At 38.6% G+C, this 24,807-nt stretch overlaps 2 protein-coding genes across 5 annotated transcripts in view; one reads left to right on the forward strand and one right to left on the reverse strand.

The window, feature by feature from the left end:
• Positions 1-204: 204 nt before the first annotated feature.
• On the reverse strand, positions 205-20,536 carry LOC131540043 (atos homolog protein B). 4 transcript variants are annotated; one of them, XM_058774448.1, is made up of 12 exons: positions 20,173-20,536; positions 13,682-13,827; positions 12,906-12,944; positions 8,891-9,069; positions 8,206-8,383; positions 6,208-7,498; positions 4,451-4,509; positions 4,263-4,362; positions 3,391-3,549; positions 3,163-3,231; positions 2,814-3,013; positions 205-1,819 (listed from the first exon to the last, which is right to left on the reverse strand). In XM_058774448.1, exons 6-12 carry the CDS (start codon positions 7,282-7,284, stop codon positions 1,666-1,668), a joined length of 1,818 nt encoding a protein of 605 aa, XP_058630431.1. In that variant the 5' UTR covers positions 7,285-7,498; positions 8,206-8,383; positions 8,891-9,069; positions 12,906-12,944; positions 13,682-13,827; positions 20,173-20,536; the 3' UTR covers positions 205-1,665. The 4 variants fall into 4 exon arrangements, with proteins under 4 accessions (XP_058630431.1, XP_058630428.1, XP_058630432.1 ...); XM_058774445.1 differs by lacking the exon at positions 12,906-12,944; XM_058774449.1 differs by lacking the exon at positions 12,906-12,944 and having other exon boundaries at positions 8,202-8,383.
• Positions 20,537-21,876: 1,340 nt separating this feature from the next.
• Positions 21,877-24,807, forward strand: part of LOC131540312 (uncharacterized) — a 107,679-nt gene continuing 104,748 nt past the window's right edge. The window contains exon 1 of the mRNA XM_058774959.1: positions 21,877-22,135. Within this exon, the coding sequence (XP_058630942.1) occupies positions 22,114-22,135 (22 nt within the window). The 5' untranslated portion in view covers positions 21,877-22,113. The remainder of the gene's footprint in view (positions 22,136-24,807) is intronic.

The raw sequence follows: 24,807 nt of genomic DNA on the forward strand, positions 1-24,807 counted from the left end.
ATACTATGTGATGCACCATAAAACAAGAATAAACAATTGCATTCTGCATACTCTGGGAAACATAGTGAAAGACAAAAATCTCAAGAAAATGAAGGCTGAATCCAATGTGATTATTTCCCCTCAGGTTGTGTGCAAAAGTAATACCTTGGAAGCACAGAAACGAGCCAACCAGTGAGTGTTTTAAGAGAACTGAAGAAGAACCTGTGCATTAAACTCTGCATAGAATGTACTTTTTATTAACCTAAAGTATTTTCTAATATCTCAACAGCAAATCAGTACAGTGACAGTATCACAATAATACAACCCCTGCCAACTATACCACCATTTGTGCAAATTTCATATAGGCTAACATGCTGTTGAATCATATTGCCTGAAGCCAATCATCTTTAAATAACTTGAAGTGACATTTTCAGGTGTACACCATTTTCAAGACTATTTTGAGATTTTATTGCTGTTCCGATCAGCAGATTTTCTTCATGCTAAAGCGCAAAAAGCAAGATTGTGTCCACAAATTTCTTAGGGGGGCTATCTGGGCTGCGGTTGAGGCCTCTTGGCATGAAACTATAGAGGTGTTTTTATTTAATCTACACAAGCTTGTTTTTAATGCGTTGTAAGTGAATGTATTTTATTGATCATACACAAAACATACAGGAGCAAACCTTGGCATTGCTTCTCAAGTATCTCTTGGCAAATTACGGTCAAACACTTGTTTCACTCGCAAGTCGCAGAGTTTAATCAATTTTTAAAATATACATAAACAACATTTTCTGATTTTAAATACCCCAAATTCCCTCCCGTTCCCTCCTTTTTCCCTCCCTCCATCACTCACTTGGCAATCTTTTCCCTCCATCCTAACAGTGAGGGCACCTACTACCTCCACAAAAATGAAATCACTCTAGTTGTGCAGCATATTGCTTTCTTTTTTTTTTTTAAGACATTTGCGAACATAAATACTACAGTTTGTTTTCTGCTCTGATGTTGGACTGTTCAGAAGAAGTTGGAACAGCAATGTCCTCCAAACTGCCCGTCCAAAAAGAGAAAATGTCCAAAATAATGAGCTCTTCCTCCTCTTTACGATCCACGCTTTACGAACACAATGCCGATACTGAATGGATGTACTTTCAGTCCTCTCTCCCACTGGTCTCTTTCTTTCTAGAACTTTCTTATCCCCTCCAATAGGCAAGTTACAGGTGGTGTCCATTGTTGAAACTCCAATCTGGTCCTCAGAAGTCTCTTTTTCTATTTGCTTTGCCTCCATACATTCTCGTTGGTCTCATTCAACACCTCTTTGTACATCCACTCAGTCCTCTTTGATCGAGGGAGTCCGTATCTACTGATGGTCGCCAACATTTTAGAATAGAGCAGGTTGGTGGGCATGGTTACAACTGGTCCACAATGGGCAGGTGCAGGCTGAGTGAAGGGCAAAGCATAACTGTTTAACGGCACTAGAGGAAAACTCAATTAAGTCACAAGGCATGCATGTTACACACTCAGTTCTAGAGCTGGCCCTCAAGAGGGTGTTATATCTGTGTGTATGTACATACATCTGTCTGCATCTGCATGTATGAGTGCAAGTGTGTCTGTGTTCAAGTGTATAGGAGTCTCTTGTCTTGCAATCTTTATTAATGCAGTCCTTCTGCCCCACTGCTGCAGGGCATCCCGATCTCACACTCTGGGGGAGTATTTGGGGTTTCTTGGCACCTCGGTGAAAGATTTCAGCTCGTAAGGAATCCCAGTGTCCACCTCGATGGACTTGCGGGAGAATAGCAGCCGGATATCATTGTGCAAGTAGATTTTCCCAGATTTGGAACTCTGGAATCTGAGATATGCAAACAAAGGAGGAGAGGAAAAACAGGTTTATTAGGCTTCATTGCTTCCATTTTGAATATACCACTTAGAGGAGAAGCACTTTTTATTGCTAAATACACACTTGGAGCTATAGAATTAAAAGTATAACTAAGAGAAAGTTAAAAGTGAGCGAGTGAGTCACACACACACACACACACACAAACACACGAGTCACACATCCAGAGCAGTGGGCAGCCAATGCTGTGGCGCCCAGGGAGCAGTTGGAGGTTCGGTGCCTTGCTCAAGGGTCTCACCTCAGTTGTGGTATTGAGGGTGGAGGGAGCGCTGGTTATTCACTCCCCCCACCTACAATTCCTTCCGGACATGAGACTCGAACCCGCGACCATCGGGTTACAAGTCTGACTCTCTATCTCTATCCACAACTGCCCCCAAAAAGTGTGATCAATTGAGCAACTATTAGAGGTAGTACAATAGTTTGCACCCATTATATATACACGTTCATGGTCATACTGGTGTTCAAGTGTTGCCGTCCCATTTATTTCTTCTAAAAATCAATTTCAAATTTCAATAAATTGATCAAAAGTGTAACTAAACATTGTTGCCAAAAAATAAAATAAAATTAATACTGTTCTTGTGAACTTTCTGTTAATCAAAGAATCCTGAAAAATCACAGTTTTCCTAAAGAAATGTTTCTTGAGCACCAAATAAGCATATTAGAATGATTTCTAAAAGATTCTGTGATACCAAGACTGGAGTAATGGCTGCTGACAATTCAGCTTTGCCATCAGAGGAATAAATTACATTTTAAAAAATATATTAAAATAGACAACTTATTTTAAACAGCAATAATGTTTCACAATATTACTTTTTACTGTTTTTACTATATTTTTGATAAAATAATTACAACTTTGGTGAGGATAAGAGGCTGCTTCTTCTTCAAAAAAAAAAATCTTATGGACCCCAAAATTTTGTAGAATAGTTGTGTACATTTTGTAAAAGTTTACCTGAGGTGTATCAAGTAGCAGAGAATCTTCTTCCTGTCAGACAGTGAGCCCTCCTGCCCCTCCCCTGACCCCTCCGCCTCATCCACAGGCACCAGGAAGATACGATGGCGCAAGAAGGTCATGTGATTGACGGGCATGTCCCCAAAATTATATGTCACCAAAAACATTTTAACCACAGTCTTATTGGGGTTAAATAAGGTCTGCAAAAAAACAAAAAACAATCAAATGGATAAAAAAAAAAAAAAAAAAAAAAAAAGGATTAAAAGAAGTTATATAGTACAAAGTACTCAAAATATACATAAATTGAAAAAAACACATAAATATGGAAAGAAATAGAAAGAGAGCCCACCACTTGAATGGTCCCTGCTTTGGGTACGCTGTATCCTTTTTTTCCAAGTGGTTCTAGCAAGATCACCCCCTAAACATTGCAAAGAAATATGCATGATATATGATAATATGCATTTTACAACAGAGAATCTACATGTCAAAAAAAAAAAAAAAAAAAAAAAAGGAAATCTTAAATTTAGAAAAAGACTAAAAAGTAGTGAGGAAGAAAACAGAGGCAGAGAGTATATACCAGGAAGGGAGAAGGTGCGCTGTGCTCTGAGGTGTCATAATAAGTCACTTGCACAGGTAAGGTGGCATGCTGCGGGCAATAGGAGCCGCTAGCCCCGATCTCTGCTGTGAAGCCCTCTATCTGCCCAGATGGAGTAAAACGACCCTTCAGAATGGACTCCTGCAGACAGATGCACACAACAACCAATCAGAAGTGCATCAAAACATTAGTCACTGTTGATTAAGGCTGGAATAAAATCACACAACTTTTGAAATATGAACAAATTTTAAAACACTAGTCTTCATACAACTGCAGACTTCATATATTGTTACAGAGGAAAAACTGGGCATCATAAGTGGGTTAAGACATGAATTTTTTGGGCATTAAAGGATGACACAAGTAACAGTAAACTGACAACCAAACCACAGTAAATCACCTCGCATGATTTATTTAAATACGCACTCCCATCAATGTTGCATTTCATCGCTAAAGTTTCACTGCGTTTCTTTAGTAAATCCTGACAGTAGGATTTGCACTGGCACAAACTGTTACTAAATCTGGCCCATAGATGATAAAAACTAAAGTCTGTGCCCATAATTCACTACGAGATTTTCTGTGAACTCTGTTAACTCTGACTGCTCAAAATCTGCAGACTTCCTCTGACTTTCCGCAAATAGTGTGGATTTCTCCAGACTGCGAACCAGGACAAAAATCTGTGCAAAGTTGTGAAATCTACTCCAGCTTTCATTCTCTTAGTCTCTTTTTTTTAATTCGCATACCATAGTTTTACTGGCTTCAATGACAAACAGTATACAAATGTATATAAAAGAGGTGCTGTGTGTTAATCTATCTTAATTTAGCATTTTATTTCATCATGGCTTAGACTTGTGTACCTCAAAGTTGCCAAGAAGAGGTCTGCTAATGGAGGATAAAGAGGAGATTGAACTACAGGAGCGACTGGTGTCTGTTCGGCGTCCACTGCGTAACTGTCGACTATTAAAACAAAAAAGGAATAAACACACATTCTTATATATTAATACAACATCATTTGAAGAAAAAAAAAAAAAAAAAGATGACTTACGATTTGAGTCGACTCCCCACTTTGAGCCTTCTCCCTGATCGTGAACAGTCTGTAGCAGTCTGAAAAAGAAGTTTAAAAAAGATGGTACAATTAATACCATGTTTTATTCCAATAGTCTTTTTAAGAAAAAAAGACTTACGTCAGTAAATAGCTTCGGAATAAAGTTAAGGTTCATTTCATGATCATGTAAAACCAGACTGCTGATAAATGTTAAAAGTAGATTTTAATCTACTTAATGTAAATGACAATAAGTCAAATGCAAGCGTTTGAACGATTGGGAAAAATCATTCAAAAAATGAAAAGAAGGCCCATTATGACATCAGAGTTAGAATGCTGAACAATTTCAAATTTTCAAACTTCGATTGAGATGAACAAGTACTTACAGATGAAGACGTGGCTGCAATATCACACATATCACAGTAGTCCATAGTATCATTCTGATAAGTTATTAGCTAAATATCAGCTAGGCTTAACTATAGAATGGGTTTCAAACTTGTACATTTTCAGCTAGTTTGAACCTTTATTTCAGTCTATTCATCTCTTTGTTTCTCTATTCTAAACCTATATTTGCCCTTTCCTTTTTGCGATTGTCTCTTTGTTGGCCTGTTTCTATGATCATTTCTCTGTCCTTCACTTTCTCTTTTATTCTTCGCTTCTTGGGCTTTCTTCAGTCCTGAGCTCAGCCTTTGAGCACTGACACCAGCGTGATGAAAGTGACAGCATATGAGCCTCTGTAGTCAGTGTAACCCCTCTCAGCCCAAATTCACTCATTCTGGAACTGAATTTGGCCAGAACCTGTATGTGTGTCTTTGTTAGGTCAGGTGAGGCAGGTCTCACCTCTTGAACAATGGCTCTGTCAATGGGCTTTGTTCTGGAGTCCCAATGCTTATTGTGCTGCGATGGAAAATTAAGCATGCATATTCTAAAAATCTCTCACTACCAATGTCTTTTTTCACTCCGACTATTCACCTGACCTTTCATGATGACTCTGTCAGTAATAGGAGACTATCTCCGCCCCCTTCACACTTAAACATTACCAAAAAAAAAAAAAAGCTTCTCAAACTAATCAGCACCTTCCCATTTCCACTTGTAATGTGGAAACATTTTACCCCTGAATTAAGGCCCTTTCACATGACTCACATTCAATGCATCTCTCACATGCCGCTTTGGTCTTTACGTGAAAAGCATTGCAAAAGAGAATTTCTAACGCGTATTAAAATAATAAAAATGTGCATAATATGATTTCACTCTCTAAAAACATTTTGTTGTCCATCTTGTTGAGTTGAAGACTTTGAGAGTTGCATTACCAGATCCCCTCCCCCAGGGGGAGTCTTCAAGGTTAGCTCAAAAATGCATTATGTGGCAGGATCCCAAATGGGAGATCCCTTAATGGAGGAGAGGCCATAGTGTGGTGAATGAAAAGTAAATTAGAGTGCTTTGCAGAATGACCTTCAAGATGTCTGCCACATGATAAATATATTTACTGTAACCAAAAATTTTGAACATAAATGTACATATGAAGTCAGCTACAAATGCAAAATAGGATTCGTTTATGGCACCACAATTTAGTTTTATGCTTGTTGCCAGTGGTACTCACTCCTAATTCACTCATTGTAAGGGCATTTATACAACTGGTTCATGGGGTGCGCACGATCCAGGCTGGCTGTTAAAATGCAAGTTTGTACAGTATGTCTAGCTGCATTGTTAAGACATGTGAAAGGGCCTTCGGTTTCATTTCTACTTTCTTTGCGTTTCACCTTGGTGTGCTCCCTTGCTGAGGGCAGTAGATGGTTCCAGAAGGGTGCACCCTTGGCATCAGTGCTGCGACAGGATGCTAATCCGAGCCCCGGTGCCAACAGTGCCAGCCGACTGCGTTTTGATGTAGATGGACCCTCATCCTCTGAGCAGGACTCTCCTGTATCACTGGAGGAGAGAAGTCTTTTCTTCACTGGACAGGAATTGGATGATCCTGATACCAGGCCATTTGCTTCCACTGGTGTTTTCTCAAGACAGCTCAGTCCGTTAGAGGAGGAGGTCTTCGTCTCTGCCGGTGGAGGAGAAGATTCAAAGGTCGTCCCCCATTCAATAGCTTCAGCTGGTGTTGAAAACGGGACAGGCGCCCAACTGCTCTCTGTGGCGCACAACATGCCCTTGACGTCGACAGAGTTATGGCCTTCATCCCTTGGCTCATCGCTGGTGCCAGCCGGGACGTTTGCTGCTGTGGAGGCCTCGGTTCTGGGAGTGAGGGTGGGAGGACTTCCCTCACAGTGGCCCCAGGTGGAGTGAGGGCCCTGTGGGTCCACCATAGGAGGAGATTTTGGGGACAGCGGGGCGAAGGCATCCGGGACGGGCCTGTCATGGTTGTGCTGGGCTGGCCGGCGACCAGGAATCGGTGGATGCGAAGGGGAAAGGGGAGGCGACCTAGGAATTTCTGAGTCTCTGTGCTCAAGGAGCGAGTTGGAAAAAAGTGGTTCCACCCCAGAGCCACACAACACCTCCCCATCGGACTCATCGTCGTCATCATCCTCATCCTGTTGGAAAAGACGCTTATGGGCGACAGGAACCGGCATCCCCTCCAGGCTACGTTTCATACCTACTCGGACAGGCCGAAGAGTCTCTTGACTCTCCCCGAAGCCACCTCTCTGGGAGAGGATGGATAGCTGGTAGACCTTCTGTAGCCTGATCTCTTCTTCTCCAAAAGGTCTGGGAACGACTCGCCGTACTTCAGATTCAGGGCTCTCGCTCCGAGTGCTAGGCAGAGGTAGATCCCCGTCCTGGGCTGGAAGCTCAACGGCCGGCTCTTTACGAGCCAGTTCCACATGGATGTGACGCATAGTGACTTTGTTTGTGCTGGGTGATTGTTTCAGGGGAAGTTGTGCAATGTTAAATAATAAAGACACTAACTCCAGAGAGTTCTAGAATGTCTGAAAAAGTGCAACAAGGCTGTGGAAGTGAAAGTAAGCTTCCCGTCTCATAGATGAAAGGCTTTAGTTTCCACGGGTCAGGTGTGGAGTTAGGACAAGCTGATTTCCACAGTGCATACAGCTTCTGAAGTAAAACAAACAAGGATACAAGTATAAGCAAATTGACATGAAACACATAATAAAGATTACACAGCAGAACAGTAACAGTGTAACAATCTTTAACAATACATTTTAGACTAAATTTGCTTTATTTTAAATCAAGGTCATACATAATACACATATGATGAAATACAATAAACATCATGTAATCATATGACAACTTGAATCAGTATGCAAGACAAATCTCGATTTAGTAACCTCTCCAATCGATTCAGTTCAGTGAAGGATTTGTGAGGTTAAAATCGGTAACTCATCTTTATGAACAGTTCATTAAAAAACGGTTCATTAATCCAGGAATCAGACTATACTATTTGTACTACATGGTTTTGGTTCACGAACATATACCATGAGATTCATTCTTTAGGAAACGAGACAAAATGTTTTTTATTTTGTAAAAAGAACTGGCCCATAAGAGTCATTCAGTTGGGAATCAGACTACACTGGTTGTGCTGTATATTATTGATCCACCAAAAAGAAGAACTGGCTTATATGCATTATTTGTGAATCGAACAGCACTGAAAGCATTGTATGTTGTTTCTGCATGTAGCCTGCAAAGACGACTTAACAAAAACGCATTCTTGCAATTATTTCCTGGCACACCCGATTTTTTATCTCAATCAGTGTCCGAATAAATGCAGAATAAGTGTCTGCATGACCATCTTTCTAACCTACATGCCTGTCGGTGCCTGCAGCTTGGCTTCAGGTCTTTCCACATCCACCCCTGCAGCTTCTGAATTGTGTTGACCCTTGAATCTTGACCCTGACCTTAGCCCCTGAGTTTGGCCATCTCCAACACTGCCCCTCTGATGCAACAACAACATTCCCAGATACACAGGCAGCTAACAGGGGCCTGGTGAAAAAAATAAAAATAAAATAAAAAAAGAGAGAGAAAGAAAATGTCAGAGAGATAATCAACCAGATTTTTAAATGTTTTTGAAAGAAGCCTCATCAATGCTGCATTTATTTAATGAAAAATACAGTAAAAACAGTAATATTGTGAAATATTACAATTTACAATAAGTGTTTTTAATTTTATTTTCTTTTAAAATGTAATTTATTCCTGTGATGGCAAGTTACATTACTCCAGACTTGAGTGTCATAATTCTTCGGAAATCATTCTAATATGCTGATTTGGGGCCCAAGAAACATATCTTCTAACTATATTACACCAATGTAATGTTGTTACATTATACAAAAATCAAAACAAAATATTGGACATAAACTTGATCATTTCTGTGTTGCACTCAACAGACAATGCTAAATTTAACATTAGGACTAATCAAACTTTGACAACAGTTCTAGCCTGCTAAATAATCACTTGGTTACCAGTATCAGTGCATGCTTTTTGTTTACTTACCAAGGGCAGAGCGTCAGTGAGGTGGGAGGGGCCTTGCAGAACGTGCCAATGAATAAGTAATCTCCCTCCTACAACTCCACCCAAATAAGGCCAGCGGCCAATCACTCCTCCCCTTGGCTCCTGAAAGGAGTGGACTGCTCAGCGGCTGCATCCTGAGCCAGGCATTCCAGAGACACAACCTATTGAAGAGCAATAGTTAATCAGCAACAAATCGACTTGATCAAATCAGTAACCATGCCACACAGTTCAATCTGCACATGATCTGAATCAATCATTGTAAACGGACTTAAAAATGAAGTTATCTGGTAAACTGCTGTGTCAACACCAGGACTGAAGAGGCGAGAGCAAACTCATTTAATATCTTTTTAATCAAGACATCGTTCTACTGGTCAATAACACTAACAGGGAACAGACACAAAGAGCAATCGTATGACTCACTACACTCATTTCATGCCATCTGATTAGGACACATGCTTAAACAGACTGTGTACTGCATTGCTCTGACTGGCTCTCTGTCTCTAGAGCTCAGGCCTGCTTGGGATCAAGACTGGCAGACAAAACACGGAGACGCACAACAGAACCTTTGTACTGTCTTGCATCAGAGAACGAGCAGTCCTGCTCATTAAAGGACAAAAACAGGAACATACAAGCACTAACACACTAACTTGTGTAGACCGAAGTAATGGAAAAACATGAAACAAGTGAACATCATCGTCTCTAGCTTAGCTGAATTCATGCAAGTAGTATATAGTCTAAATGCATACGAGCTGAAAAAATATTTTTATCCTTCCTTTATAATATTAAAAAAAACATGCTGAAACCTTAAGGATGCATGCATCACATCCATGGGGAGCAGAGATTGACAAATCCTCTGCGTATGCCACAAAAGAGATCTGGGAATGATATGGTGCCCGACTAACTTTTGGTCCATTTAATTCATGCCTGCTGAATATAAATATTTTTTTTTATATCTTACTGACCTCAAGGTTTTGTGCCACATCTTGCAATGCAGTGAGCACAATCTAATGAAGGTTAAGTATGCCAGTCTGGTGGCTATAAATGCACAAAATATGAAAAGAAGAATGTTGAGGATCTGGCCTTTCTAAGCGATGCATTTGCATTACACAGCTTGAATGAAGTATTCAGTGGCCTCTCAAGGGAGGAGCCTATACTCTAAGAAAAGTCTGTAAAAATAGGGCACAATGCACTGTGTTAATATGAAGGACTTTTCCGTATCGAAGGAAATTTCTTTATTGATTTTTCACAGGTGTTTTACCTACATTGTGAATTATGCATTGCATTGTGTTGTGTTTTAAGATTAAAGGAAATGTCTGTAAAAATAATGCTCGTGTCCTGGCAGAAGATTACTAGGACCTATTCTTTTTTCTACAGATTTGCATATCTCAGTAGGGACCAGACCATCTTCCATCAGATGGAAAGAGACACAGAGACAGAAATTGACACTTAATGAGACTGTTGTGCCACCATCAAAACTTAAAGGTAGACAGAAGACCTGAGGTTGAGAGTATTGTTAGGCATTGCTATGACAAACAGCATACTGGGAAGACCTCACACTGACACGAGATCTGAAGATCTCAGTCAAAGGGTCCAGAATGTACTTAGAGGAGACCTAAAAACACCATCTATAACCCAACAGCATCCCAGGGCCTGATTCACAACATCAATTCTATTTTCATCCATTTTTAGACACTACTTTTCAAAAGTCAAATACATTTTCCAAATAAATTTATACTTTTATTTAGCAAGGATGCATTAAATTGATCAAAATTGACTTATAAAGACTTTACCATTATTACAAAAGAAATACATTTCAAATAAATGCTGTTCTTTTAAACTTTCTATTTATCAAACAATCCTTTTTAAATTGAAGTGTATATAGACGTTTTCTGTGAAGTTTTGAGAAGTCTGGAAAGTCTTTTCTTTCTTTTTAATTTTTAATATTAGTTTGCCAAGCATGTGGGGGTCTGTTACACATGATGTAAGACCCTCAGAACATTGCTGTGAATCTTTCAGGCTCAGCATGAATAGAACCCTGAACCCCAGGTCAAATACAGCTGACAAGACAGACACACACAAACAAGCGCACACACACACACGTTTGTTTTTGTGAAAAGTGGGGACTCTCCATAGGCGTAATGGTTTTTATACTGTAAAAACTGTATTTACACCCGTCTACACCTAAACCTACCCCTTACAGGAAACTACTGGCAATTTTTGAATTTCATAAAACACCGTTTTGTATATTTTTTAAGCCTTTTGTTTTACGGGGACACAGGAAGTGTCCTCATAAACCATATATACCAGTACACACACACACAAAGTAACCAACTAACATACACCAACATGTTGCCCAGAGAGTAGAATGAGAGATGTAATGTCTTTATTCTAAGCACATGATGCCAGTTATATGACTATGCGCTCTCATAAACGTAATGTACTTTTCAGCTGTGCAATCAAATATTTTTTTTTCTTTCTGAAACCTACTAATTTTACCAGTCATTAATATTTACCGCTGTCAGAGACTGCATGATTTCATTATCACATTAGTCCTATTCCTGAAAATCTCTTCATATGGCTGCTTCACACAATGTACAAATCTTCAGATTTTATTACCGTTGAATTGCAATGAATTGTTGTCTAGCTTACATTATCATATCGAGGACACACCGAAAGTTCAGTTTATCCACTCTGTCTGTAAAAAAAGAGCAAGAATGCTCATCCCCACCCCCAGAGAATTAAATACGGAGCAGAAGAAAATAGATGAGGAAACCAAACAACCAAGTCTAGCATGAACAGCTGTCAGCTGTATGATGTTTTTCTGGTTACTAGGTGCTATTTAGGAGAAAGAAGTCAGTATAGAATTAGTCAAGCCAGTTTCATATGTATAGTGAATAATACAGCTAATTTCCAAGCAGCTTTACATAATATGGTGTCTTAATACCCCAATGAGCAGCTGAGCCATGGAAAACTCCCTAAGATGAATTAGTAGAAAATTAAGGGGATATGAAAAACTAATTCATTTTTTATAATCACACAGCAATGGAAGACATTTGTGCTTGTTTTTAGTTATTGGAATTCTTGAATGCACAGCTGTATATCCGTTTATGCTAATTATGAAGTGAAGGAAGTGGATCAAAGCAAAAATAATTCATTCCACGTATTACAGTTCCTCAATTCAGGAACACAATAACATGAATAAAAGACTCAAGTGGTAACCTTATGGCCAAACAATTAAAACTTACATTAGAGCTTCTTCAGTTTAGCATTGTTTCCATGGTTGACCACTGAGCCCAAACAACATTCTGGTAAAACTAGTTAAACTCAAGCTTTATTAACAAGTCATTCTCCCTATAGAGCCACCATGGAGCTTGTTTATCATTGATATGAACCTGATATAGACAAGAACTTTTTGTTTGTTTTTACTGTGGACATATTTTTGTATTATCTGGATGCCAAAAACTCATATGTAGCTCCTACCTGGCAATAGAAGATTGAGGCTCTTCCTTCTTTAGCTTTAAATGGAAACATGAAAATATTCTCAGACAAACAATACTTAATTCAAGCAAGCTAAAATATAGCTAAACACACTGAATAGGGCACACGTAAACCCAACAGGTGTTGTTACTCAAACAATAAAGACAATTAATTCATTTTCACCATGAATGTGAGCGAGTGAGTCAGTGAGAAAGAACATCTCATGGGCATGAGTGCAGAGTGATGATATGTGCAGCCCTTGAGGTTTTTGCAAAACACCTGGCTTTTACATCGGAGGAAGTCACAAAATGTCATTACAAACTACAGCAGCATCAAAGACTAAACACTCACAAGCTTACCTCTGTCTAAGCTTATCTCTCCACAACCAAAAGCCTGCTAGTTTGTAAAACCAAGGGCTGAAATATTATCTCTACATGCGGCAAGGGTCATGTTGTCATTGATTCATTTGTGCATTGACAGATATGACAAGAGGGAGAGAGAGAAAAAACAGCTGTCTCACTCTTTTTCTAAGTTCTCTTTGAAGTTAATTCCTTTTCCACTTCCAACCACCAATGTTCATGGGTGGTAAACAAATGACATGCAAGAAAATAAAGATATTACATTAAAATCACCATTATACATACATTATATATATATATATATATTTTTTAAATATTATATATATATATATATATATATATATATATATATATATATATATACACACATACACACACACACTGTTATTCACCATTTGCACCAATGTTCCTTGCAGTCAATTCAATTGTATCAATTCATATAAGGACATAAAAACTTAATATAAGAAATAATACATGTATGTTGTTAAACAAGGTTTTAGAAAGAAAACATGTTACACTAGCCATAAACAAACATATATCAAAATTTTGGGTTCAAATCTACATGAATACATAAGAGGCTGACACTGATGTGTCAAAGACTGGTAAAAATGTCAAACTTAATCAAAATTGTAGGTTAACATTTTAGGTCTAAGCACACAATTGGGGTGTTTTAACTGCTTTTTTCACCATTTAGAACAGATTGTGGCTAGTTTGCGGTTCATTAAAATAGCCTGTGGTGTGACAAATGAACTTTTAAGAGTACAACCACTCAAAATGTAGCCTGTCATTTAATACAAGGTCATAAAACTGCATGTACAATGCTTACACAACATGTTTGCAATAGTTTTAGTTGAAGTATGCCATGTCACACTGCTGTCATTGCTAGACATTTCACATCAACCATCCACAAACACACTACAAAAACACACTGACTCACCTCTCTAAGAACTCCTGCCCTTTCCTCCTCCTCTGTTTCTCCGTCCTCTCTGTCGGGGCTCTAGAGTCGTTGCTTCAAGACCGTGAGGAGTTGAAAGGTTACTTGCATGGAATGAGGGAGTGCAGGCCTTTCTTTCTGTTCCTCCCCTGAGAGGAGTGAGAAAGAGAGAGAGAGAGAAACATACAAAACTTAAGTCCAATCAAGGTTTCTTGTTCAAGCAGTCTGTAAAAACACATCTCGCTGTTTATGCACTCTGTGCACTGCTATTCTGGTATGCCCAACTGTGAATCTCTCTTTCCACCCTCCCGAACTTCCCCCTCTCTCTCTCTCCCTCTTTCAATAACTCACACACAAAACCTCTCTCAGGCTCCCTTTGGCACATGCATATAAACTCTGTAACCCCCCCCCTACTTTCCCCTTCTAACTCCCCCCACCACTACCACCATCTCACACACATCTTTTACCCCTTCAAATAACTTCAACACAATGAAAGCAGCTCTGGTATACCGCCTTTAGTCCCCCCCTCCCTTCTTGTGCTCACTCTTTCTTGCTAAATTTCTCACCACTTGTCTCTCTTCTGTGCTTTGCCTTTCAGCCTACTTCCTCTCAGCTGGTTACTGAAGGCGTGCTTGCTTGCTCAGTCAGCACACAACTCATGTAAGAGTGGGGCCGGCTGTGCTGGCATCTGATTGGCCGGGGGGAGGGGGATCAGATGCCACAGCGACCGTCCTGATAGGTGTGAAGGTAAAGGGAAACCTCAAAAGTCCCGCCCACCTGTTCTGCTTGTTTTGCAAAGTGTATTCCTTCACAGAGCTTCAGTGAGTTATTGTGTGCATTAGTGCCAGCTTGTGTATGTGCGAGTTTGACTAAAGAGGCAGTCCAGAGCAACCCAAACGTGTTACTTTGGAGGCAAATATGCCATTGAAGAGATTCACATTAGTTTTAGTTGTTTGAAAAAACTAATACTTTTAGACAGAAAGGATGCGTTAAATTGATCAAAAGTGACAGTAAAGACATTTATAACATTACAAAAGATTTCTATTTCAAATAGTCTTTTGAACTTTATATTCATCGAAGAATCCTAATATTAAAAGAATCACATTTTAAAAGTATCAAATTTGGTTTCCACAAAAATATCAAACAGCACAACCGTTTCAGACATTGATAATATTGAGAACTGTTTCTTGAGCAGCAAATCAGCATATGAGAATGATTTGACAATGAAGACTGGAATAATGGCTGGCAAAAATTCAACTTTGCCATCACAGTTTAAATAATAATAATAATAAAAGAAAACATTTTAAAATTTTAATAATGTTTCACAATATTACTATTTTTACACTTTTTAATAAATGGAGGCTTGATGAGCATGAGAGACTTAGTAGTGTGCACAAATATAAGCATATTTCAGCGTTCTTACAAATGCATATGATATGAGCATATGCATATGAGCAAATAATATCACTTACTCAAATACATCAAGGAAAAGGAAAGAAAAAAAAATTGAGCAGAAAGGGGAAGCGCACAGCTGAGAAGATACGTCTCTGCATGAAAGTGTGTTATCTGCCCTTCCACAGAAACAGAGATTCTGATGGGTGTGAAGGAATGGGTGTGTGTACATTTGCGTAAGTGTGTCCGCAGGCAATGTGCCACAGACCTCTTTCAAGCGCATGCAGCATTTTCCAAATAAGGAGACCTAATTCCGCATGCACTTAAACAAAAGCATTAACACATGTAGACAGATTAATTTCATCTCTTTAGATGCAGTGAGTGAGGTAGAGGGGGAGGTGTGGAGAGCTTACGTTGACAATGCATGAGGGTTTCCTTGCACATGTGGGTGTTAACGGGGGAAAATGTTTGGAGGTGTTACATCGGGCACATTGTGAAGTTCTGATGTCTTGCATCGGTTGTGGAGTTTAGACAGGCTTAAATTGAAAACATGCCTTACAGAGACACAAAGCTACTTCTCCTTTAAGAGCTCACGTTCTGTACCCATATAAGGAATGCCTGGGGGCGTGGCTTGAGACATGAGCCAGCCCTCAACTAGCCTGTGAGAATTCAGCTATACAGAGTGAAGCAAAACAGTACATGCAAATACAAAAGTGCACAAGAGACACACAAACATGCCTATACACACACTCAGTGGTGCTCCAGCACAGAATGGTGTATGATGCTGGCAAAAACTGAAGCAGGCAACACTGCTCTCAGCTACTACTCCAAAACAAGTTTTATTCTCTTTCAAAACACTTTCCCGGCAGCTATTCTGAGCTGTAGCTGGGATCAACTGGTCTATGAGGGACTGTTAAAGCTCACAGCTACATTCTAACCCTTCCCATCCTCCATGCTTGAGTGTGTGTCCGTCGTATCCCGTTCCAGTCAAACACACTCAAACTGTCAAAGTTGACACAAACAGCTTGACTTTTACACTTTTTTTCTGTATAAAATCTGGTGCTTGCCTGTTTAAATTAAATTAATCGAAAGTGAGAGTGAAGACATTTATAAATGGTGTTCTTTTGCACTTTATTCTCATCAAAGTATCCTAAGTATCACACTTTCCACAAAAATATTAAGTGGCACAACTGTTTTCAAAATGTTTCTTAAGCAGCATATTAGAAGGATTTCTGAAGGATCATTTGACACTGAAGATTAAAGTGATGGATGCTAAAAACTCACAGGCATAAATGGCATTTTGAAATAGAAAATAATCAAACAAACAAACACTTATTTTAAATTGTAATAATAGTTCGTAATATTACTGTTTTTTCTACATTCTTGATCAAACAAATGCAGCCATGGTGAGTATATAAAACTTTCTTTAACGAATCTTAGCAATATTATTGATATATTTTAAACAAAAAGTCTACATGCAAAGCATTCAGCCTTTTAAACCAGAACTGAAGTCCCACCAGACAGTCGCTATTATAGTCAGCTGCTCAACTTCCTGTTTTCCACTTCAATGAGCCAAGTGAACACACAAAAGGTGCAATCCTCTGCTCTCTGCACTGGTGATGTAAATACACAGGATGTGATTTCTGCTGGTCACACCATCAGTTTACTTATTTTTATGCTTTCTCACTGCATCATTATCTCTTTTGATGTTGCAAAGAGCAAGAGAAACAGACTAAAGGTGATCTAAAGAAGAGCAGAATTTAGAGCTTTTTGCCTCTAGAGCTATTTCGGGCAATTGCCCAAACTTTGAATGATGTGTGCGTCTGTCAGATACATATCTCTAGAACAAAATATATGCCAAAGTATGTACTCTATAAATAGATCAATAAAACGATTCTACCCAACAAAAGGCACTGAAACACTACAAAGCCTTTAATGAGGAATCAGCTGTGGGAATCTGTAAATGTCGCCACAATAACAAAAACATAGCTGACGCTAGATATTTAAGGTTAGTCCCTCTGTAGAGATTAGCACCTGACACTGATGAATGAGGATGGTAGCTAACATGCCCTTGGTAACACGCTCTCCAAGGTGGGGGTGGCGGGAGACAAATTTACTTCTCCGTAATAGAGTAAGGGCGTAATGAGAGAAAGGCAATAGATGGTGGAAGGTGGATATGAGGGCAAAGGTGAAATGAAAGATAACTGCGGGGGAAAAAGGGAGCTTGGGTATGGAGGCAGAAAGATGATGAAAAGATACGTTAATGTGCGCACACACATTCAATCCACACAAACTCACACTAACCTGCAATTAGCCTAGCAAAAAGCAAAGCACTATATATAATATTCAGAGTATACATCTTAAGCCTGGAATACACTACGTGATTTTTGCCCCAATTTCCCCCCGATTTTACAGTCTGAACAAGTTGATGCTTGTTGAGGAAAGTCGGAGCCAGTCTGCAGATTACAGTTGACAGATTCCACAGAAAATCGCGTAGTGTATGATGGTCACAGACTCCGATTTTTTAGCTTCAGACTTTGATTCTATCCAGTCTGAGGATATCAAACATGTTTGATATTTTCAGCCGATTTTAGAACAGGTATGTTTTCATTTGTCATGCGTTCCTAGCAACAAGGCGCACGTTTCTGCTCGAGTTTGTTGTGATCGGAACAACTTACTTTAAAGTCTGGTAGTGTATGATCCTCGGTCGTGTAGTGTATGATGCCCAGTTTTCCTTTGTCACTATTTACAAAGTCGGTAAGTGTATGATGCCTAGTGTTTTAAAAATCTGTTCAGATTTTAAAAGTCGTGTAGTGTATTCCAGGCTTAAGGAATTGCTAAAAATAGCTGTTCTGTGACAATACAGCAGAGCTTCAGCATTTTACAAAACTATAAGAGTAAACAAGATATATTCTAGCCAAGTTAAATGCAATTTGGGCGAGAATATCATTTATTTAAATAACTGATATATATATATATATACATATATATATATATATATATATATATATATATATATATATATATATATATATATATATATACATATATATATATATATATATATATATATATATATATATATATATACATACATATACATATACATATATATACATATACATATACATATACATATATATACACACACACCAGAGCTACAGCCTATGGCAGTTATCAAACTACTGATAATTCTGCTTGTTTAAGTGGCTAGTTGAATTCAAAAATATGATGAACAGCTTAGCATATTAGGACCTTGTTCTCAAGCTGGCTTTCTTTTATCACACATGTGCACACACATAGCTGTATAAAAGCACATGCCTGCACATGCACACATTTATCCCTGTGATACTGATATGGAACAAGCTTCTATTATTGAAATCCTAATCTAAGCCACTACGGGAGAAATCCTAAAGCTGAGCTCAGATCATGAGACGGTTAAAATGTGAGACGGATCTTAGATAAAAATGCCCAGACAGGTGACGAGTGGAGTGGGTTTGGCTATCATGGTTAACCATTCATGGCATCTCTATGGCTATTTAAAGAAGTCAAGGAGCGTTTTTCTAGAGGTGAGAGAAAATCCAATGTGTGCACAAGCACTGAAACTGGTTATCCGAATTGTCACTGATATGGTGTTCTAAATGGTTGCAAGCGTGTTGTGATGCAATTGCTAAAGTGTTCTAAAGGGGTTTTCAGCATATTTCTACGCTGTTATTTTACCTCATACAAGAACAAAGATCCGATTCAAACAGCCCAAACCTAGTAGCAGGGCCAGTCTGTAAACTCAAAGCAACGCCGAAAGAACTGTGTTAATGGCCCGGCACCACCCTCATTCTCATCAAGATGAGAGAACGAGAATACATTGCATTTAGGGGAGATGTTGAACTGAAACCCCTCATTCAACATTTACATGTATCAGTCGTTACAGGCCTTAACGCCGCATGCTAAGCCACCTCACCCTGAACACGCATTTGCTTCCTACACCAGCTTGACATGCTTATCTTCAGATTTGCTGCAGCTATTCCTACCATGCATTTCCCTAACCCAGTGATGTAATACATACTTCTGCTGACGGCCACACAGAAAGAGGTCACACAGCAAGGGCATTAAGAAGCTGATCTGAAGCGCTTAATATTCAGGCTTCAACCTGATGGAAAAAGGTCACATTCTACCTGCAGCTCTTTTGGGACATCTGAGCCCTTTACAGAGAGAAAGAGCCCACTTTGGTCACTGGCGATTCTCCGGACAATGGAAATCGCTCTGCAGCTCTCCATTGTGCCTTTCCATTGACGTCTTGTCTGGCATCAGTAATGAGCAGGATGGATGCCTCTTACATATTCTGCAACCTGTGTGCGCACACCCACCCTCCTACTGACAAAACTCGCTCAATCTTCTCGTGAAATAATAGTATTATTGATAATAATTAGCCTACAAGAACAACACAATATCTTCGCAGCATTTAGGCAACAGCAGTCTATTGTGATGCATAAAGGTAACCTTTTAAAACAAACCCAGCTACTAAAAGCCAGGCATGATTCATGGGCCCGTGGCTAGGGGTATAAAATAGAATCATGCACACTTCAATAACAAGGCATGCAATAAATCAAAAAGGAACAGTAAAATAAAAACTAAAAGATGAAGAAAATGATGCACTGGGATGAGAAATGCATGACATGTGCCTTGTGCACTGATGAAAGTTGCCTTCAGTGGATGAAATAGCATGAATCAGACAAAGCAGAAACGCCCCCCTGCGCATGAATATACAGAAGCTCCTGTATGCATTGTGTGTGCAGGCTAAGATTAATCTGCCATTATCAAACACACGTGAGATCATTTCAAACACAAAAGGTGGAAAAGACCCGGATAATCTTTATATATCACACTGCTGAATCATTTCATTCTTTAATCTTAGATTTAAAGAGAGAGTTTAGAGTATTAAGGTATATACATGATTGATTAGTGAGATTGTTAAGGTATCTAGTAACTTAAACATTAAGAATCCGTCTTTCATTATTATAATCTCTGAGCCTAGAGACTGATCTATATATAAATGGTGAAATGAGAGTGATCTAAAGGTGGATGGCAGCACAAAGAGAACTCACCCACAGCAAACACATATAACGATGACAATGACAAGGGCTGCAGCAGTCAGCAAACTAACATTCCCATCATAGCTGGAGGAAGAGTTTGATCCTATTTTAGACAGCAGACAGGATCTCCAGATCTTCAGTGTAATCGACGTCTAACTATCTGCGTTGAAATCCCACAGTGTAACGAAGATATATCTGACCGATGAGGACACCAAATCCTGCTTTCTGAATGTCGACAAAGCTGTTGTGATTGCCTTTCTTCTCCTTTCCACGTCCTATAGGCACCTCTGCCAACGGGCCTTTGCTATGCTATTTTCTGCTTGGCTCTTAGTCCAAAGCCCTCGCCCATGAAATTATTCTGTCCCTTTAAAAACAATACTTCCGGGATTTGCTGAAAAATAAGTAGGGGGAGGGACGTTCGAACAGCTGAAGGGCTGTCATTTAAGCGATTGGTCGCTTTCTCGTCTGCGAACCAATAGTAGTTGTGTATTAATGCAATATTTGAATATATTTGAATAATAGTAATATATTTCGAAGAAAAACATTCCCATTGGTTCCGTGGCAGGCGACGTCTTGTCAAGCCACGCCTCCGTACACGTGCAAGTTGTTCCTTTTACTCCGCTTTGGTGGGGAAACGTATAGATAACGACTGGACAAAAATAGGGTTTATATAACGGTGCACTAAACAATATTTCGATGAATTGGTAAATTCATATTTAAGCAACCAAAATATATTAATCGAAAAAAAATACCTTTGCTTACAAACCTCAAATAAACTATAATAAGAGTTTAAATAAGGTCAAGGCTTCTGTCCTATGGAATGATTCGGAAGAAAAATATTAATTAAGCAAACAAAATTAATTTATAATCAGTGCAAAATCAAGTTTTTATACGTTTTTCCTAACAACCCTACAAAATCATATTTCCAGTTCACTTTTTTTTTTTTTAATCTGTCGAAAGCCATGTAACTTAAATCCATAAGAGCTGGAGACCATACACCAATATAACCAATACACTTAACAATATGTTTAAGTTTAAACCATAGATTATGATAACTAAACAACGTTTAATGCACTGATCTATAATAGAGAGTCATTATATATAGATCAGTGGTTTAATGCAATTTAAATAGATTCTGTACAAGCATTTGCATCTTTATATGCAGTTGATTGTGTCGCTTGTGAAGCTTTTATTTAAATCAGTTCAGGGTCACGGTTACTTTGAGACAAATGTGAATGTAAATTCATATTTAGACAGGTTTTTTTTTTTTTTTTTTTATAAAGCAGCATATGCTCACCACTAGATGGCGCGATTGTACCACAGAAGCATATATCAATAAATAAATCAAGTCCTACAGATTGCGCCACAGATTGATATTTGAGTTTTTTCTTTACAGTTAAAATGCGTTTAAATCAGTGGAAATTAAACATCATGGTTCGCGTTTGGTGTCATTTATTTCCTTTTTTCTTTTAAATAATTTTAAGAAGCTGCGCATTGTTCTTGTCTCAAAGCTGCAACATTTATTATTTTACATTTCTAATACAATTCAAACCTGCAGCTATTTGTTAAAAACATAGGGTGTTTGTTTCATTTTATAAGATTGTTATACTGATACAGATGTTGTAAATAGTGCGAGTTAAAGAGCGATTTACACACCTGTGCGCCTACAAAACGTTATTCGACTCATCATCTTTTAGACCCGCCCACATTCTCCGGTCTTTGGAGATGATTGGTTCACGCGCACGTCTCTAAAGCCATGGGGACGCCGAACAGTTCTCCTCGCGCATTGCAAACACAGTCGGCACTTCACTCTTATTATTATGATGAATTTAAACAACTACGATTGTTTCTCGCAACTTGAAATATCATCTCGAAAGTGGAGGAAATAAAGTGGCAAATGCCACAGGAGGTGATCAAGTCATAACTGTGCTGTGTTGAACTAAAATCTCAGCAATGTCGCTACTGTGCGTGCGAGGTGAGTGTTTGGGACCTTTAAATGTTTATCCGTTTTCTTGTTATTGCATTGTCTTCCTTTTATTGTATGCATGTGTGTATATATATATATATATATCCTTCTGTTTTGAAATAGCGCGTAGTTGCTCAACTTGAAGTGCATCTGAAACCGGTTAAAGCAACAGGTTATGATGTTAAGTTATAATTGTAGAAAAGGTGCAACTTTCGATAAACATGACTCGAATGTGTGTTATTGTGGATTGGATGCGTCTCCTCTTCGCGTTAATGCGCTTAACGGGTTTTCCCGCTGCTGAAATGTTATTGCATATGCTGTGATCACCTGTCTGATTGTCTTACTGTACACTATGATTGTGTGACAACCAGCACACATTTTTCTTTGCATTATTCTATTGCATTTCATCCACCTGACTTCACTGTGGGTGTGTTTTTGTGACTTCTGCTTAATAAGAGATATCTGATGTCGACTGTACTGTGCACCTGTTGTTAAATACTTGTGAAGCCATCCATGTTCAATCAATAACGTATCAGTGAGCTTGAGTAGACTTAACTTTGGTCACTCTTATATCTGCTTTGCAAATCAAGCATTAGAGTTGACTGGCTTTAATAGATGTCATTTCGCTTTGAATACATTATATGCTAATATAAGCACTAAACGTTGTACTGTATGTCAAATCAGAAGGATGTCAAAAAATACTCCTTATTGATAATATGTGACCCTGGACCACAAAACCAGTCTTAAGTGTCAATTCTTCTAAATTTCTACCTGAATGCTGAATAAATAAGCTTTCCATTGATGTATGGTACAATATTTGGCCGAGATACAACTATTTGAAAATCTGGAATCTGAGGGTGCAAAAAAAATCACAATATTGAGAAAAACGCCTTTAAAGTTGTCCAAATGAAGTTCTTAGCAATGCATATTACTAATTAAAAATGTTTTAAAAGTTTTGATATATGTATGGTAAGAAATTTACAAAATATCTTCATGGAACATGATCTTTACTTAATATCCTAATGATTTTTGGCATAAAAGAAAAATGGATAATTTTGACCCATACAATGTATTTTTGGCTATTGCTACAAATATACCCCAGCGACTTAAGACTGGTTTTGTGGTCCAGGGTCACATATATTGTGCGTAAAACACTCAGTTGTAATCTGCAACCATTTGTTATCTATTCTGAATTCGAGAGTACTATGCTTGTATGCAATTTCATAAGACCACTGGCTCCGATACATTGTGCTACTGACATAACTGATACCTTAAACTTTTTAAGTTTATTAAGGAGGAGAACATTATTTTCTTTGCAAAAAATAGGTCCCCTAATGCATATCTAAAGAATATCATAGAGACTTCAATGGGCTCTTTTGACTTGAGCCTGTAAGTAGCACCCCAGATTACCCTAGTAAATGAATAGCAATGTTTAAAGTCAGCATGCAATAAAAATTGTATTTTGTAAATGCATGTTAGATCTTATTACAAAAATGAATCAGTTTTTCCATTTATTTAAATTTTGTGCTTTTATTTGTAATTAGAATCTCAGAACTGGATCTTCTGGTGAATGCGACAGGCTTCTCTTTGGTGATGCAGGACTTAAGCACCACTTAAATTTCTTCAGTAGTATAAAAGTCTAAATCAGTTCTGTTTAGCTGTTGACTATTGAAATCATTTACAGCAGCTGAATATTCTGCTTTTAGAAATAAGTGGTAATATTTGCAGTGAGGGTACACATGCATATGAGCATGACAGCAATTTTAAACCATCTATAGGAGTTTCCTCTCTTTATAAATCTAATACAATTGATTTTAGTTTGTCTGGACTGGAGTAAATTGCTGTTCTGTGAGGTCTTTTGTGTCACAAAGATATGTCATGCTGTCAGCAGCCGTGAGAGAGGAAGCATGTACAGAGAATCAAAAGAGACTGACATCTCGATGATGAATAGAGAGATATTCTGGGATAACAGAACAAAATAAATATGATTTGGTCTCATCGTGAATGTAACGGTGGATTATTATGTTTTGCTGCAGACTGTGTTTTACAGTTGAGTTTTGAAGAAAGTGTATGCAAAGAGCTGCATGGTAATGTTTTAGCGGATTTGGTTTGCAGTGTTTTGTGTGTTGCTGTGGATTGTTCAGAAGTTTGTTCTCCACATGTAGAGAGGAAGCATACAGGCACAAGGGGAAAGTGATAAGTTAGACGGATGTATATAGCGCGATGCTGGTGTTGGGGGGAAGGACAGAGCTTCAGTGTAATCCTCCAGCCATCTGGTGCTGTGTGGGTCTGTGTGTATGCGGCCGCAGCATCACATGAGTGCATGTCAGCCGTAAGCTCTCTGCAGCCTCTGTTTATCCTGTCTGTCCAAAAGAATGCATCTAATACCCTATACCTATCCTTTTTTTTCTTTTTAGATCTGTGCATGTCTCTTCCAATTTTCTGAAAAGATTTCAATTGTTTGAAGTTTAGGTTATGGTGCACTCTTAAAAATAAAGGTGTTCAAGTGATGCCATAGAAGAACCATTTTTGGTTCCACAAAGAACCATTCGGTCAAAGGTTCTTTAAAGAACCATCTCTTTCTTACCTTTTTTATAATCTGAAGAGCCTTCTTTCACCACAAAGAACCTTTTGTGAAACAGAAAGGTTCTTCAGATGTTAAAGGTTCTTTATGGAACCGT

This window comes from Onychostoma macrolepis, chromosome 05 (genome assembly GCF_012432095.1).
Source record: "Onychostoma macrolepis isolate SWU-2019 chromosome 05, ASM1243209v1, whole genome shotgun sequence".
In the NCBI taxonomy this organism is placed as follows: Eukaryota; Metazoa; Chordata; class Actinopteri; order Cypriniformes; family Cyprinidae; genus Onychostoma; species Onychostoma macrolepis.